General features: G+C 46.8%; 1 protein-coding gene across 11 annotated transcripts in view; it reads left to right on the top strand.

Moving 5' to 3' along the window:
* Window positions 1–18,022, top strand: part of PRKAG2 (protein kinase AMP-activated non-catalytic subunit gamma 2) — a 298,775-nt gene that overhangs the window by 262,992 nt on the left and 17,761 nt on the right. For 10 of the 11 annotated variants that reach the window (XM_061415230.1, XM_061415229.1, XM_061415232.1 and 7 more), the window contains 2 exons: window positions 10,097–10,178; window positions 11,207–11,265. The exons of the other annotated variant lie outside the window; for it this stretch is intronic. In XM_061415230.1, coding sequence (XP_061271214.1) covers window positions 10,097–10,178; window positions 11,207–11,265 — 141 coding nt within the window. The remainder of the gene's footprint in view (window positions 1–10,096; window positions 10,179–11,206; window positions 11,266–18,022) is intronic. 11 annotated transcript variants of the gene reach the window in all.

Below are 18,022 nucleotides of genomic sequence, written 5' to 3'. Positions count from 1 at the left end.
CTGACCTCTAAACTGTCCTTCTTGATGATGGTGAAAGAGGAAAGTGAAAAGCCTGGCTTAAAACTCAACACTTAAAAAACAAAGATCATGGCATCGAGTTCCATCATTTCATGGCAAATAGATGAGGAAAAAGTGGAAACATTAACAGATTTTATTTTCAGGGGCTCTGAATCACTGCAGACAGTGACTGTAGCCACAAAATTAAAAGACACTTGCTCCTTGGAAGAAAAGCTATGACAAACCTAGACAGTGTATTAAAAAAAGAGAGACATCACTTTGCCAACAAACGTCCGTCTAGTCAAAGCTATGGTTTTTCCAGTAGTCATGTACAGATGTGAGAGTTGGACCATAAAGGCTGAGCACCAAAGAATTGATGCTTTCGAACTGTGGTGCGGGAGAAGACTCTTGAGAGTCCCTTGGGGAGCAAAGAGATCAAACCAGTCCATCCTAAAGGAAATCAACCCTGAGTATTCATTGGAGGAACTAATGCTGAAGCTCCAGTACTCTGGCCACCTGATGTGAAGAGGTGACTCATTGGAAAAGACCCTAATGCTGGGAAAGATTGAGGGCAGGAAGAGAAGGGGACAACAGAGGGTGAGATGGTTGGATGGCATCTCTGACTCAATGGACATGAGTTTGAACAAACTCCCGGAGATGGTGAAGAACAGGGAAGCCTGGCGTCCTGCAGTCCCTGGGGTCACAAAGAGTTAGACACGACTTCAGGATTGAACAACAGCAACACCAGGAAAGCCCCACTTGCCCAGAAAGATGAGGGTTCAACCTGTTGCCAAAATTCATGCTACAGGGGCTAATGAAGAGGAAGAGAGATGTTTCAGCTCATTTTGTGCTTTTTCATCGTCAAGGACAATAATCTTCAAAATGGAACAAGTGCAATAAATGGTGATTAGAAGAAGCTAAGTCCAGGGTAGGTGTGGAGACTGCAGGAGGGTGCCCGTTTGCTTCCTGGCCCCAACTTGTGCAGTGGTGTTGGAGGAACTGTGGAGACCAGGTGAGCAGGCCTGAGGCCTGATGCCTGAGGCCAGAGGCAAGAGGAAAAACAGGATTCCTGGAAAAACAGTGGGGCACGTGGTGTCCATCCCGGGTAAGGTGTTTGAATGAAGCATTAATAAAAGTAGTAGTCTCTAGAAACCTGTCATGGCCTGAGCCCAGAAAGTCAGGGCGAGGAACCCGATTTCCTCTTTGGATCGTTCACAGCTGTGGTAATACCATGAAGGAAAGGCCAGTCTGGGGGCTGACAGAGCCTGGCGCAGCGTCCTGGTGGATAAGATACAGAAGCGTATTTAGGCAGCTCAGCGAATTAATGGCTCATTATGGACAGAGGATGAGAGGGCTGAATGTCATCACCGACTCAACGGACACGAGTTTGAGCAAGCTCTGGGAGTTGGTGATGGCGTGCTACAGTCCATGGGGTCGCAAAGAGTCGGACACGACTGAGCGACTCAACTGAACTGATGGACTGTAAAAAAACGTCAGTGAAATCTCAGTCTCCCTGGAGCGAGGCTCCTGGTGGTTTTGGATTCCTCTCAGGCACCAGGCCACCTGTCACTCCAGCCAACCCTGCCTCCTGCAGGCTCGGTGGGCAGCACCCTGCCTCGGGAACCAGCGGGGGACGAGCAGGTGGGTAAGCGCCCCTGCCTGTCCCCCTCCGGGAGGACAGTCCTCAGAAGACCCCAGGGGAATCAAGCCCCGTCAGGCCAGCTCGACCACCCGCCCCCCTCTTCTCTGCAGGCCTGTGTCACTCCTACTCCTGGGGTCGTCTTCTCAGATAAGCCACGGGCGGGCCAGGCTCTGCTTTCTGGAGTAACCTAGCTAAGAAATTGCTGGATGCCTTAAGGTTCTTTCCCTCTAAGCCCATCAGCATTTGGAGCAGTGACTTGAATATTGATTTTATTGGCGGCATCATCTACTTAACAGATGACTTGAAGCTGAGAGAGAGAAAGAAAATTATAACCAATATCCAGAAAGATTGCTCAATAAGCTGAATGATCCCTGGGACTAATTAGTAAGTCCCTGATGTCCAGAACAATGAGAATTAGAGCGTATCGGTATTCCAGAAAAGACTTAAGTGGTCAGAACCACAGCGTGAGGCTGACCCGACGGGGGAGCTCACACAACATCTGGCGGGCTGTTAACAGGAAGTACAGGCAGTGGGCTTCACCTGTCACGTCGTTTAGAGGTGGTGCAAAAAGGCTTGCATACAAACAGCGGTCTGTGTTCCTCCTCGCCCCCTCGTCGTATTCCCAGAAACAGCAGTTCAGCTGTGAGGCCTGGCAGTCACTGCCACCTTAGCTCGAGTCATTCATTTTAAGGCGCTTTTCTTCCTAACTTGGCAGCTGGGTGCTTTGTTCCTCGCGTGGCTTCCTTCCTCCCCTCCCGCCGGCCCCCCGCCCCCATTAACCACTTCTCAGGGGGTGTTTTCATGCATCTGACCGTGTCATGTTGTACCGCGGTGACATTTCCTATTTGTTCAGTTCAGTGTTATTCCTGGAGCTCAGAATCCTTCCGTTTTTAATTTTCTTTGATCATCTAAGGCTTTTCCCACCATCTGACCTCCCAGTAGGATTTCCTGTGCAGTCAGGCTGGGCCCGCAGGCTTGCAGCCTTTCGCAGACCCATCCCTGCTGCTTCTGCGTTTCCTCCTCAGTCGTCACCATCACCCGAGACCCTCACTGCTTCACGCCGTCAGTGCCTCCACCCTCTCCTGATAACCTGAACGCGGGCTTTTCTGCACTCTTGATTTATTCCCTCTGTTTTGGTGGAGCACTCTCCCCTGGAGCTTCCTGCCTCGGTCCACTAGGGCTGCGTGACAAAAGCCCTCAGGCCTGCGGGCTTCATTTCTCCTGGCTTCAAGTCCTCTTGGCTGGTGAGGCCTGTCTTCCCGGCTTGCGGACAGTTGCCTGGGGAGCAAGACCAGTCTAAGTCTTTCTCATGAGAACAGTGGTCCCACCCTGGTGACCTCCTCTAACCCCGTTCAGCTCCATCACACTGGGGGTTGCTGTTGTTCAGCAACTCTGTCCGACTCTTTGAGACCCCATGGACTGTAGCCCTCCAGGCTCCTCTGTCCATGGGATTCTCCAGGCAAGAACACTGGAGTGGGTTGACATTCCCTTCTCCAGGGGATCTTCCCAACCCAGGGATTGAACCTGTGTCTCTTGTATTGGCGGGTGGATTCTTTACCAGGACTTCCCTGGTGGCTCAGACGGTAAAGTGTCTGCCTATAGTGCGGGAGACCCAGGTTAGATCCCTGGGTCAGGAAGATCTCCTGGAGAAGGAAATGGCAACCCACTCCAGTACTCTAGCCTAGAAAATCCCGTGGACAGAGGAGTGTGGTAGGCTACAGTCCATGGGGTCGCAAAGACTTGGACACAACTGAGTGACTTCACTTTCACTTTCTTTACCACTGAGCCACCAGGGAAGCCAGGTCATGTTGGGGTTCAGTTCAGTCGCTTAGTCATGTCCTATTCTTTGCGACCCCATGGACTGCAGCATGCTAGGCCTCCCTGTCCATCACCAGCTCCTGGAGTTTACTCAAACTCATGTCCATTGAGTCAGTGATGCCATCCAACCATCTCATCCTCTGTCGTCCCCTTCTCCTGGCCTCAACCTTTCCCAGCATCAGGGTCTTTTCAAATGAGTCATATTGGGGTTAGGAGGATTCAAATGTTGGTACACTTCCCAGGAAAAGATACATGAGAAAGCAGTTACTTGAAAAGTTCAACATTGGCTGCACTCAATCTGTAGACTGTGTACAGAATTCCATAATGTGTATTTCAAATGTTGAAGCCTTTGTTCCACTACTTCTAGCTGCCAGTGTTGCTGAAGAGAAAGCTGTTTTGTTTTTTCTTCTTTAATCTCCGTCTTTGATGTGTGGTTTCTTTTCCACCTCTGACGCTTTTGAGGTTTGCTCCGTGTCTCTGGGCTCCTGAATTCCGTGCCTCGTGCCTGGTTGCAGGTTTTCCTCTTGTGAGCCGGTGCCCAGTGGGCCTTGGGGCCTGACCCGTCACTCGTTCTGTGTTCATCGTGCTGTTTCTTCCGAGGTCATCTTCCTGCTCTTTCCTTTCTTCTGGAACTTCAGCCAGGAGATCGTGGGCCCCTGAACTGCTCTTTAGCATCTTTATTATGTCCCCTTTTTGTTCTGTTTTCTTCACCCGTCTAGAACTTGCACAGCTTCAGTGTTCAGGGCTGTGCCGAGTGGTGCACAGTTAAACAGAGAGCACCCACAGCTGGAGGAGCACGCTGTTCATGCAGGGCTACCGCCTGGTGGGTCTCACTCAGGAGTCGGGCCAGCTGTCTTTTCCATTGGAAGCGCCCAAGTGTTCATCTTTGTGCCTTTTATTTCTGATGCAGTTTCTCCGGAAAAAAGTCCTTTGATGGTTGATGCAGTTATGATCTGATTTGGAACAATCTCCCTGCTTGTTTTCAGACCCGCCCCCGCCTCCCCCTGGCATCCGGAGCCTCCAGTCCTGGGCTTCTCTCCACACCTGACTCTTCCCCCCCGATGCCTGACTCTCTCCCCCACGCCTATTAAAATACAAAATTTTTAAATGGTATCCGTTTAAGTAACTTGCTCAACAGGTGAAAAGAAATAAATTTTTCAAAGGTACTCAGGGACCCTGACGTTTTTCCCTGAAGACTGGAACTCGATTGTGCCCGTCTGCTTTTATCCTGTCTCTGTTTGGTAATTGGTGACACCCTGTGCCTTCTGTAGTTGTGAAGTTTTCCAAGTACAGTTTCAAAGGATTCCACACACGTGATGCCAAGGAAACAGGTTCAGAAGGTCTCCTGATGGTGCAGAAGCTGCGGCCAAGTAGAGGAGGGACAGGCAGGGCTGCTGACCAGCGACACTGACACGCACCCCCCTCAGGGGCTGAGAGCACGTCCTGTCCATTCCAGGGGCTTCTGTCCCATCTCTGGAGGGTCGAGTTGTGGCCCCCACCCTCCAGATGTGTCAACATGTCAACAGTCTGTGTAGCTAAAGTTAAGACAACAAATCTTTCTGTACTTCTGGTCTGGTTTGTAGAGACTGGAAAATTAAAAGCTTTGTTCCTTTTTGACTCTTACTGCTGAACATCTTCAGAGCAAGTCTGGCTCATGCAGTCACTTCCGGGAACTCCCTGGTGGCCTAGTGGTCAGGACTCCAGGCTTTCACTGCCGAAGGTCCAGGTTCAGTCTCTGGTGGGGGAACTAAGATTCTGCAAGCCATGTGGCATGGCCAAAAAAAGAAAAAAGCCCATGCACTTGTGAGGAAAACGTTGTCTGTTAGCCCCTTGCGTGGCTGAGAATGTTGGGGCTCAGAGAGGGCGGAGGACCTGAGCCAAGGAAAATCCAAAGTCAGCCTGGTTGGTTCTGCAGCTTCGCCCCGCTGAAGGCAGCGGGAGATGCCTCTGCTTCAGTCCCAGCATTTTCCTCAGCGTCTGGCTTCCCAGGTAGCTCAGCTAGTAAAGAGTCCACCTGGAATGCAGGAGACCTGGGTTCAATCCCTGGGTCGGGAAGATCTGCTGGAGAAGGGATAGGCTACCCACTCCAGTATTCTTATGTTTCCCCTCTTCCCTGGTGGCTCAGCTGGTAAAGCCTGCAGTGTGGGAGACCTGGGTTCGATCCCTGGGTTGGGAAGATCCCCTGGAGAAGGGAAAGGCTACCCACTCCGGTATTCTGGCCTGGAGAATACCATGGACTGCAGAGTCCTTGGGGTCGCAAAGAGTCGGACACAACAGTGACTTTCACTTCACTGGCTGTCTTAGCTTCCCATGCAAAAGTGAAGGCACTTTTCACCTCGAATCCCTAATGTCCCCTTTGCCCCTGGATGGTGGCTTCCCTGGGTTTGTCCCTCTCATGGCATCAGCAGTGCACCCTCAGGTCAGCCCACGTCACAGCCCCGCCATCTGAGGTGCCAGCCTGAGCGTCCGCCCTGCATGTGAGAGTCGGTGCTATGCGGGCATCTCCTTAGGTTTGTGTGCAGAGCCCTTGAGAGCACTTTGGTAACCTCCGAGCATTTAGGGGTCATTTAACAGTTTATGGGCTCCCCTTGTGGTTCAACTGGTAAAGAATCCGCCTGCAATGCAGGAGACCTGGGTTTGGTCCCTGGGTCAGAAAGATCCTCTGGAGAAGGGATAGGCTACCCACTCCAGTGTTCTTGCCTGGAGAATCCCATGGACAGAGAAGCCTGGCGGGCTACAGTCCATGGGGTAGCAAGAATCAGACATGACTGAGCGACTAATGCCTAATAGCTTGTAGGTAGCAGGTCAGGCAGAGAAGTTATTGTGGCAAAGCAAGATGTTTTTCTGTTTCTGGAGGGACAGTCACCGTCTTCAGAGTCAGACCCTCCTTCTGTTGGTGTCCCCATCTGTGCACTTGTTGCTTCTTTGAAAGTGAATGTCCTTTTTCCCTCCGGTCGATTCAGTTTTCTCTTTGCCTTTGATTTCTAGCATCTTACCTGTGATGTGCTGGGTGTGGTTTTCTTTGTCTGTTTCCTGCCCTCGTTTTATTTGACTCTTTTTGATCGATTACAGTTTTCTATTGAAGTTCACTGATTTGAAGATGATTGGAAAAACGCGTTTTGAAAAAATTCCAGGAAGATTATGGAGCTCAGTCCGTGTCTTTTCTCTCAGTAACTGTAGCTCCTTGAATCCTGCCTGTGTGGTGCCTGCAGCGCTTTCCCATCAGGGTTTGCATGCAGTCTGTCCAACTTGTGTAGTTGTTTTCAGCTATCGCACCAGGGCCAAACCAGAACTTTAGCGGCTGTGGTCACTCAGGCTTACATGCATGATCCTCATGAATGATTCTTACACTGGTTTTTCTGTGCTAAATCTCTTATTTTGGAGAAAACAATGAGCAGTTTGTGGTTTTAAAAGTGCCCCCACTCCCTGCCTACTCCAGCCAGTTAGAAAAACAAGCTAAGCAGATATTTAATGTGTTTCAGAATCTATTTGTCCGTGACTTTCCCCAGGATCCTTTGATGATATTTTCTAGGCTCACCATCAAGGATTCCCAGATTCCCACGGTCCAGGTAGAAACAGACCATTCGCCCTCGCTCACCACCCCGGATGCCATTTAGTTCCACACACTGGGAATGTTTTGTGATCCTTGATACAAGCTGTGGTTCGAAAACCATCTTCCCAGTTTGTAGATGCCGTTCAGTTCCCACCTGACCCTCATGCCCTTGGATTGGCTCTTCTCATCTCCTCTCCCCAGTTCCTTGCCCATTTGTCCAGAAGGTTGATGGAGCCCCCGCTGTACTGAGGACAGTGCCAGGCTTGGCCAGGACAAGTGTGGGAAACAGCCAATGAGAGTCCCCCCTCAGCTCCAGCCATCCTTCGGCTCCTGTTCTGATGAGCCAGGCACCTCCATCAGTCACTCTTGTTCCGTAAATAAAGGCAGAAACCAGTGCCAACCCATTACTCTTCCTCTGACATGAAGCTTTCCGTTCCTGTAATCCTCCCATTTGTTTTTGCTGTTATGTTAACAAGGGGTTTGGGAATATAGTGGATGAAAAAAGAGCCTTTTTCTTTCTTGGTTATAAACATAACTATAACACAGAATTAAAAAATTTTTTAAGATATACATTTTCACTGCTTCAACTCCTTAGTATAGAAGATACATTTTTTTTGCTTCTCTTTGATCTTTTCTGTTTAAATACATGTTTTATGTAATTATAATGCATAATTTTATAGTCTGCATTTTCACTGCCATAAACCTTTTTTTTTTCCCCCCACTTTAACACAGTCTTCACAATTATACTGTTTGGTACTTTTTTTTCTCATTGGTATGCCAGTATTTAACAAGTTTGCGGGAGGCAGATCTTTTTTCAGTTTTCTGTAGTAGAAATAATGCCACACTGAACATCGTCAGTTCAAAAATCCTACTCCTGAAATTTTTGTGTAACTAATTCGACAGAGAAAAAACCGGTACACAAACAGTATTTTTGTGATTCTTGATACAAGCCGTGGGTCAGAAACTATTCTCACAATTCGTGATGCCACCGGGGGTTTTACAGCCACACCTGTATTAGGTGTTGTAACTTAAAATTATTGGCCTATTTAGCTGCTATAAATGATAGTTTTAATTTGCTTGAACTTTCATTTCTTTGATAATCAGTAAAATTGAGCCATTTTCCAGATGCCCTTTGCTCTCTAGAGGTCATTGTCATCACTGAGCTTAGTAAGTCATCACCTCCACCACCTTCTTTCCCTGCCATGGTATCTGGGAGGGTGTTTGTCCTGGGGGCTCAGAGAGATTCTGCATGTGAACTACTCTGAACAAGACGCAACCTACAACGGGCATACGGTGGTAGGTCTCCGTCTCAAAAATATATAAAAATATGTGTATATTATGTCTTCATGCCTTCTCTTTCTCACCCTCAGGGGAATGAAGGGGGTGTGCTTGATGTTTTGTTATTAAACATATGAAAAACAGATTTTCATTTCAAGTACTTTGATACAACTTTAGTGTTTTCAAATGAATTAATAACCACCTATAAAAGGGATTAAACTCTGAAGTTTAATTCTTTTATGTGGTGTTAATTATATGAAGTCTGTATGTAGTCGAGAAACTTTAGATACAAGAAAAAAATTTTTGAGGTTAATTGCATTGTTTGTTTCAAAAAATAATCTCTAATCCCTGTATACCTTGCAATATAATACAGAAGCATATTGCTTATATTAATACATTCAGTTATTTTTAACTTATCAAATTACAAAACTCAATGTTGAAGATAACTGGTAATATTAGGTTGAATATTTTAATAGGTTGGTGCAAACATAATTAGCATTTTCAGTCCGTGAATTTTAAATCATTATAACTAGGCTCAAACACATCTTTGTTAATCAAAATAGGAACCATTACAATCGACACATTTTTGCCAGTGAGAAGTTTATTCATGTAGCATAACAACCCGTGCTTTGGGATTTGACAAACTCCAGGAAAGCATTTTCTGCCTCCTGCTGATTGAAGAATCGTTTTCCCTGCAAAAAGTTGTCGAGACGCTTGAAGAAGTAGTAATCAGTGGGCGAGAGGTCAGGTGAACATGTGGTTTGAGGCAAAACTTCGTAGCCCAATTCCTTCAACTTTTGAGGTGTTGGTTGTGCAACATCAGTCGGGCGTCGTCGTGGAGAAGAATTGGGCCCTTTCTGTTGACCGGTGCAGGCCGCGGGCCTTCTAGCTTTCAGTGCCTCGCATCGATTTGCTGAGCGTGCTTCTCAGATGTAATGGTTTCTCCGGGATTCGGAAAGCTTAGTGGACCAGACGGGCAGCAGACCACCAGACAGTGACCATGACCTTTTTGGTGCAGGTTTGGCTTTGAGAAGTGCTTTGGAGCTGCTTCTCGGTTTAGTCACTGAGCTGGTCACTGCCAGTTGTCACATGCAGTCCACTTTTCGTCGCACATCACAATCCAATCGAGAAATGGTTCATGGTTGTTGTGTAGAACAGAAGATGACACTTCAGAACGACGGTTTTTTTGATTTTTGGTTAGCACATGAGGCACCCACTTATGGAGCTTTTTCACCTTTCCAGTTTGTGTCAAATGCTGAATGACCACAGAATGGTCGCGTTGAGTTCTTTGGTGACTTCTCGCGTAGTTGAAAGAGGATCAGCTTTGATGATTGCTCTGATTGGTCCTTGTCACCTTCCGACGGGCTGCCACTGCGCTCCTCATCTTCCAGGCTCTCGTCTCCTTTGCAGAACTTCTTGAACAACCACTGCACTGTGTGTTCATTAGCAGTGCCTGGGCCAGATGTCATGTTTATGTCATGAGTTGTCTCTGCTGCTTTACAACCTATTTTGAACTCGAATATTCAAGAAATTGCTCGAACTGGCTTTTTGTCTAACATCATTTCCATAGTCTAAAATAAACATAAAAATACACAGCAAGTAATTAGTCATTAGCAAAAAAACATAAAGCGAGAAAGGCGCATTAAAATGGTGTATAACATAACCACATTTAAGAATGGATTCCAATATCAAACGGCAGCTGTCAACAATGCAAAACCACAGTTACTTTTGCACCAACCTAATAGTTGGAGGTACTTTTCCCCCTGTACATGTATGACTAAAACTGTGTGTTGTTTCTCTTGTCTTAGGTTAAAAAGGCCTTCTTTGCCTTAGTCGCCAATGGTGTTCGAGCAGCACCTCTGTGGGAGAGTAAAAAACAAAGTTTTGTAGGTAAGCAGTGCGGGCCTGGGGAGAAATCTGAACACCTGAGGTGTTGGAATCCAGCCTCGTAAAAACATGACCAAGTTAAAAAACACCGTTACTTTTTACATCCTGTGAGGTGGGGCTGCTAGTAAATTCAAAACCAGGTGCTGGTTTCTTTTCATCCAGCACCTTTTTGGCTCCAAAGCTCCCTCTGGGCCTTTCCGGGTCCCGAGAGCCCCAGGAGCCCCAGGAGCCCCGGCCTGAGGCCTGCCGTCCGCTGGTTGGCAACTCTGCTAGGTTCCCGCTGCAGGGCACCCCCATTTCCTCCTGGGTGAACATCTTTCTGACACGGCAGATGAAATGATGGAAACATGGTTGATACCTTTGCTAAATCATTGTTACACTATTAAAAATACCGCTGACTCGCAGTATCTAGACTCCATAATATGTCACCTCAGGAATCTCGGTGGACTGTGGGTGTGGCCCCGTCTCAGCAGGCACTGCATCATCTTGAAGTGACTCCCTGTGTCCGCCTCCCCTCGGGCTGCAGCTTCATCAGGGAAGCGGTCCTTGTCTTCACGCTGTAGTCCTGGTGTCTGGCACACTGTGGGCCCTTCATAAATTGTGCCTGAGGAAGCCATTGTTTTTAGAAGGATTCTCAGAAAACCATCCACATACTACCAAAAGTGTCCTGTCTCTAGAGCTTATGGTATACTTGATCTTGAAGTATCTGAAATTACTTGCGTGCAGATGCAAGTCTTTCATGATGTTTTTGTAACATTCAGAAAGTTTTCTCTCAGTGAATTGCCAAATACTGTGATTAATTCCATTAAATACTATTAGGCTTTAACGTCAGTTAAATTTGTGTATCTTAGTTTGGGGTAGATAATTAACAGGTTAATAGTTTTAAATGATATATTAAGCTGTGCTGGTAATCGTTATAGTATAACTTAGAAGGTTTTCTAGTAAATAAACATTTCAGGTTGGCTTATCACCTGAAATTTTCCTTGAATGTTTTCATAGTTTTATATTTAATATGTAATTGTTTCTTCCAGGAATGCTAACAATTACAGATTTCATTAATATACTACATAGATACTATAAATCACCCATGGTAAGTGCCAGAAATCCTTACGTCACGTAAGTGGAACCATGTATGTCTATGCATGTGTATGTAGAACTGTTCGTGTGTGTGTGTTTTAAGATTTTGTGTGTTTTTTTGGTACTGGGCTAGCAGTGCTGGTGGTTGATCTTTCCAAACACACACACACACACACACACACACACACACACACGGCTTCCCAGATATCTCAGTTGGTAAAGAATCCGCCTGCAATGCAGGAGACCCCAGTTCCAGTCCTGGCTTAGGAAGATCTGCTGGAGAAGGGAAAGGCTACCCACTTCAGTATTCTTGGGTTTCCTTTGTGGCTCAGCTGGTAAAGAATTCCACCTGCAATGCGGGAGACCTGGGTTCGATCCCTGGGTTGGGAAGATCCCCTGGAGAAGGGAAAGGCTACCCACTCCAGTATTCTGGCCTGGAGAATTCCAGGGAGTGTACAGTCCTTGGGGTTGCAGAGTTGGACACAACTGAGCAACTTTTATATATATATATATATATATATACACACACACATATTTATGTGCAGGAAACTTCAGTGTAAATTAGTCTGATATTTGAAGCTTGAGGAAAGTAGTCTTAGGAAACATTTTAAAAAAATAGCCTTTTTGTTCAGCTTTCAGAAATCCTCGGGTTAGTGGGATTCTGTGTACTTACTTATTGCCTGTGTGCTAAGTCACTTCAGTCGCGTCTGACTCTTTGCAATCCTATGGAGTGTAGCCCACCAGGCTCCTCTGTCCATGGAATTCTCCAGACAAGAATACTGGAGTGGGTTGCCATGCCCTCTTCTGGGGGATCTTCCTGACCCTGGGATCAGGGAACCCTGGGCCGGTTCTTTACGTCTGAGCCACCAGGGAAGCCCCCACTTATTGCCTAGCTAGGCTATTGTTTGTTTAGTTGCTCAGTAGTGTCCAAATCTCTTGTCACCCCATGGACTGTAGCCCGCCAGGCTCCTCTGTTCACAGCATTTTCCAGGCAAGGATACTGGAATAGGTTGCCATTTCCTTTTCCATCCCCAACCCAGGGATTGAACCCTGAGTCTCCTGCATTGGCAGGCGGATTCTTTCCCACTGAGTCACCAGGGAAGCCCCTACTGTAAATTTCACTAAATTTGTGTTCTTAATGGCATTATGGGCATGCTATAGCATTGAGATCTGCCTGGACGCATAAATGAAGGAGGCCACTCGTACGTCTTTGGACTGGATGGCTGTGCCCAGTGAAGCCTCGCAGTAGATGAGCTGACACAGGGTTCACCTTCCGGGCCTGTGGATGTTCATGCAGTTTCTTGCAGTTACCCCCGAAATGCTATAACAAGGACTATACAGACACTGTGGTTTTAACGAAGTAAAAATTAAAGTTGGAGAAGTTCATTTTTGACATCTTTCTACTGGCTAATGTTAGTGACAGAACTCCCTGGTCCAGTCCCGCTGTTTTATAACAGCATAGTTGGAAAGCCACATGTGGCCTTAATCTAACACTGTGATTTTCGTGATTCTTCAGCGTGTTTGGGTTTTGTTCTTGCTTTTGCTGGCTGAGCCCTCCAGTGCGGCGCTGCCATCGTGAAGGCAGGCCTTTCTGCCTTTCTGCCCTCCTGGAGGGGAAGTGCTCAGCACCGCACTGTGGCTTTGGTGTCCGCTGCAGTGCTTTCACAGATGCCCTTTATCACGTGGAGGATGTTGCTCCGTTTTCAGGTTTGCCAAAAGTGTTTCTCAAGAACGCATGTGGAATGGCGTCAGATGCGTTCTGCAGCTGTTTTGCGATTCTCATGTTCTTTTTCTCCATTCTCTTAGACACCATTTCTTCAAGTACTTTTCTGTCCACTCCTCCACTTTCTAGGATGCTAGTTACTCAACTGACTCTCTCTTGTTTTGTAGCATTTTCCCCAGTATTTCCTCTCTCGGCTTCATGTCAGATATATTTTATTTCTGTGTCTTCATTTCCACAGTTCCTTTCCTCCACAATATCTTACCTACTTTTTTTTTTTTCCTTTCAGATAGTATGTTTTCTGTCCTAGGAATTCCATTTGGATCTTTTTTATATTTTCCATTTCTTTCCCTGTAATGATTATATTTTCCTTTAAATCCTTGAACATATTATGTCAGTTGTTACATATCTGATATATATGTATCAGAATCTATTTCCATCATCTCTATTCTGGGTCTGATTCTGGTGACAGGTTTTTCTCCTATCATGGGTCGCATTTCTGCTTACAAATTAATAATTCCTAATGAATGCTGAATATTATGTATCATATATTATAATATTGTGAATATTATAATTATAACATCATGTGGTTGAATATCTGTTTTGTCTTCCTTTAAAGAGTATTGGACTTTGGGCAGGCATTTAAATTACTTGAAGATCCTTCATTAAAAGCAATTTTGTTGAGATATAATTTGTGTCTCTTATATTTCGCCCATTTGGAGTGTGCAGTCCAGTGGTTTTTTAGTATATCACAGGGCTGTGCAGTCATCACTACAGTCAATTGTAGAACATTCTCATTACCCTAAAAAGAAACCTCACACCTCTTAGCTGTGACATGCCACCAGTCCACCTTTAGCTCCAAACCTAAGCAGCCGCTCAGCTGCTTTGTAGATTACCTGTCCTGGACACCTCATATGTGGGGACGCACACACTATGTGGTCCTTTGTGACTGGCTTCTTTCACATGACGTAGTGTTTTCAAGACTCCTCCATGTTGTAGCATATGTCAGTACTGCATTTCGTTTTGTTGCCAAATAATATTCCATTTTATGGCTCTATCACATTTTACTTATCCGTTCATCGGTTGATAGACTTTAAATGGTTTCCACTTTTCAGCTATTATGAATACCACTGCTATGAATAGTCACATACAGGTTTTTATGTGGATATCTGTTTTCATTTCCCTTGGGTATAGATCTCAGTTCAGTTCAGTTCAGTTCAGTCGCTCAGTCATGTCCGATTCTTTGCAGCCCTATGGACTCCAGCATGCCATGCTTCCCTGTCCATCACCAACCCCCAGAGCTTGCTCAAACTCATGTCCATCAAGTCGGTGATGTCACTTAACTGTCTTATTCTCTGTTATCCCTTCTCCTCCTTCCTTCACTTTGTCAGCATCAGGGTCTTTTTCAATGAGTCAGTTCTTCGCATCAGGTGGCCAAAGTATTGGAGTTTCAGCTTCAACATCAGTCCTTCCAATGAACACTCAGGACTGATCTCCTTCAGAATGGACTGGTTGGATCTCCTTGCAGTCCACGGGACTCTCAAGAGTCTTCTCCAACACCACAGTTCAAAAGCATCAATTCTTCGGCTCTCAGCTTTCTTCACAGTCCAACTCTCACATCCATACACGACCACTGGAAAAACCATAGCTTTGACTAGACAGACCTTTGTTGGCAAAGTAACATCTCTGCTTTTTAATATACTGTCTAGGTTGGTCATAACTTTTCTTCCAAGGAGCAAGTGTCTTGTAATTGCATGGCTACAGTCACCATCTTCAGTGATGTTGGAGCCCAAAAAAGGGTATAGACCTAGGAGCAGAATTTCTGGGTCCCACTGTAACCTGTGTTCAGCTGTTTTCCACAGTGGCTGCAGCATTGCACCTTCCCACCAGCAGTGTGTAGTGTGCCAGTTTCTCCACACCCTCACTGACACCCGTGACTGTCTCTCTCTTGAATGACAGCCATTCTAGTGTGTGTGAGTTGATACCCAGTTGTTATTTTGAGTTGCATCTCCCTGATGGCTAATCATGTTGAGTATCTTTTGACATGCTTCTTTCAAGGATTGCTTTTAAGCTTTGTCAGAGTGTTAATCATTACTCTGGCTGGTTTAGCTCTACGTATACTTCAGGGATCTCCATGGATTTCCCTGGTTCTTTGGCAAGGACTTTCCACTCTGTGGTCGGAAGGCAAATGTCCTTCAGGGTACGTCTTCCCGGGCTCACATAGCATCATGCCATGCATGCCTGCTTGGCGTTCAGTCAGAAACTCAAGGACCTCTGTGCAGTCTTCTCTGTTTCTGGATCCCCACCCCTGCGTTGTCTAGTGCTGTGTCCTGCAAGTCCCACTCGGCTCGTTCTGTCTAGACTTTGGTTTCTGTCTCCTCAGCTCAGTGTGACATCATGCTCTGCTGGGGGTCAGCTGCCCGAGTCAAGGTCTCGATGCCTCTAAAGCAGGACATGGCGGTCACAGAGCTGTTTGCCTCCCTTCTCTCGGGGACGACCGACCTGCCCCGCCTATTGTCTCATGTCTGGCAGCAGCTCCACGTATTTTTTTCCCATTTCTGGTCGTTTGTACCAGGAGACTAAGTGTGGCCTCATCTGTTGCGTCGGGGCCAGTAGAGCTCTGTGACTGTTTCAGGCATACCTTTTTGCACAGTTTTTGTTGTCGTGGTTGCAATTTTAACTTACCACAGTCCACTTAGAGTTTATATTGGTGTTATGTAGAAGGTATACTTCCATTAATCTGCCCCTCACATTTTTATTTTAAACAAAATGAATAAAAGGGAAAAAAATCATTTTTTTATATTTACCCACATAGGTACCACTTTCTATTCTTTTCTGTGGATCTGAGTCACCGTCTGTTTTTACTGCATTTGAAGAACACCCACCAGCATGTGTGTGGTCCACATCGGTGACAAATTATCTCAGTTTTTTTGTCCAACAGTGTCATTATTTCATCTTTTTTTTTTTTTTAATCTTGATTTTGGAAGGACAGCTTTGCTGTCTTATAGAGATTGAGTTAACTGATTTTGTTTGTTTTCTTTACCTCTTTGAGGATGTAGTTTTGTTGTCCTTTGCCCCCCAGTGCCTCTGATAAGAAGTCAGTGGAAACGGCTGTCCTTGTCTCCTCTTTGTAAGGCACCAGTTCTTCCTGACTCAAGGCTGTCTCTTTAACTTTGGATTTCGGCTGTTGACTGCAATGTGTCTTTGTATTCATCCTGTTCTGGGTATGTTGAGTTTCCATGATCTTCTAAATTGCTTTTCTACCTATTTGGGGGGCTGCTGTTTCTTCAAAAAAAAGTTTTTTTAATCTCATTCTTTCTCTCCTCTCCTTCTGGGACTTGGATTCCTTGCATGTTAGACCACTTGATCCTGTCCCATAGGTCTCAGTCTTTAGCGCCAGGGATCTTCAGATGATGTCTGTTGATCCATCTTAAACTACTAATTCTACCTGGGGTGACCTCCAGTCTTACTGCTACTGCTAAATCACTTCAGTCGTGTCCGACTCTGTGCAACCCCATAGACGGCAGCCCACCAGACTCCCCATCCCTGGGATTCTCCAGGCAAGAACACTGGAGTGGGTTGCCATTTCCTTCTCCAATGCATGAAAGTGAAAAGTGAAAGTGAAGTCGCTCAATCGTGTCCAACTCTCAGCGACCCCATGGACTGCAGCCTTCCAGGCTCCTCCATCCATGGAATTTTCCAGGCGAGAGTACTGGAGTGGGTTGCCATTGCCTTCTCCGATCTTACTATCAAACCTTATTTCTTCTGGATGCTTCTTTTCAGTGAGACGGGGCCTGTGACTGTGAACAATTTTGTAGCTTCTCTGGAACATTTTCCAGGCTGATTTTTCACCAACTGGAAATGGCAATTTTAAATTATCATTTTTATGTCTGTTATAGAAAGAACTGTTCCTGATGATGAGAGCCACGGCGGCTGTTTTCCTATTAACCACTGTATTTACACAAGTGGAGGTACCAGATAGCCTTTTTTTTAAAGCCCAGTTTTGTTCTCAGGCAGGGGTCGCCGGCTTCTTCTCCGCCATCCCCAGAGCTGGCCGGGGTGTTGCTGACGCTGGGCAACTGGGGTCCCGCTTGCTTCTCCTCTCCTGCCAACCTGTCCACTCAGTTCCTCCTCTCTCTTCCTCTCCTGGACTCCCCTGCTCTCCTTCCCCCGTGGCTGCTCTTCTTTGGAGATCCGAATCCTCGTCCTCCACGGGCATTCTCCTTCAGGCCCTTGGTCCTTGCCGGTTGACACTGGGGTCTTCCAGAACCCTCCTCAGGCACCCGCTGCACCATGGTGAGCTCCCTGCTGTCCCCCTGGAGCAGATGGGTCCCCATTTCAGCGCCCCCCCAGGAATTACTCAAGCGGCACTTTTCAGGTTGTGTTCTGATTCCGCCGAGGGCATGGCCTCTCAGCTGGGAGTGACTTTCCTCCCCCGGGGACGTTACATCTCTGGGCTGGGGAAAGGGTGGGCTGGTTCGACTGGTGTGGCGTGGGCAGAGGCCGAGGATGCTACCAAACACAGCGCGCAGGACATCCCAAAGCGTCCGCCGTGCCAGGGGCGAGAAGCGCTGTCGTCGGGGTATCTGAGGTTCTTGTTAGGTCGTTTTTAGAGGTAGCGACTCTGTCTTACACATGTTTATACCTTATACACTATCCACACCTTCCCATCGTGCTGGGGCCAAGTGCCCCCGCTTCATAATAGACCCCCGTGTTAGCCGAGCATGTCCACGCTGATGACGGCAGCTAGAGCCCCGAGGGGTTGTGCAGGCAGACAGCAGGGAGGCCCCTCCTCTTCTGGGCTCAGGCTCCACCTCAGAACCGCCTGAGATAGCCCAGGATGTTCTGCTTTCAACTGTGAAAGCCAGAGGCTCATCCTCCTCGTTTAGGAAGCTGATTCCTTCCTCATCCTCCTCTGTGTCCTGGATGCTATCAACCTAGCATCAACATCGGGAGGTCAGGGGGGCTTCTTATTCATCCATCTGTCTCTATCTCCCCTCCTTCATTCTTCTCTAAACCTTTTTATTCTTCTCCCAGTGGCCCCCTCTGT

The sequence above is a fragment of the Bos javanicus genome, chromosome 4 (assembly GCF_032452875.1).
Source record: "Bos javanicus breed banteng chromosome 4, ARS-OSU_banteng_1.0, whole genome shotgun sequence".
Classification (NCBI taxonomy): Eukaryota; Metazoa; Chordata; class Mammalia; order Artiodactyla; family Bovidae; genus Bos; species Bos javanicus.
The sequence above is the reverse complement of the archived record's forward strand: the minus strand, read 5'-3'. Positions and strand labels throughout refer to the sequence as shown.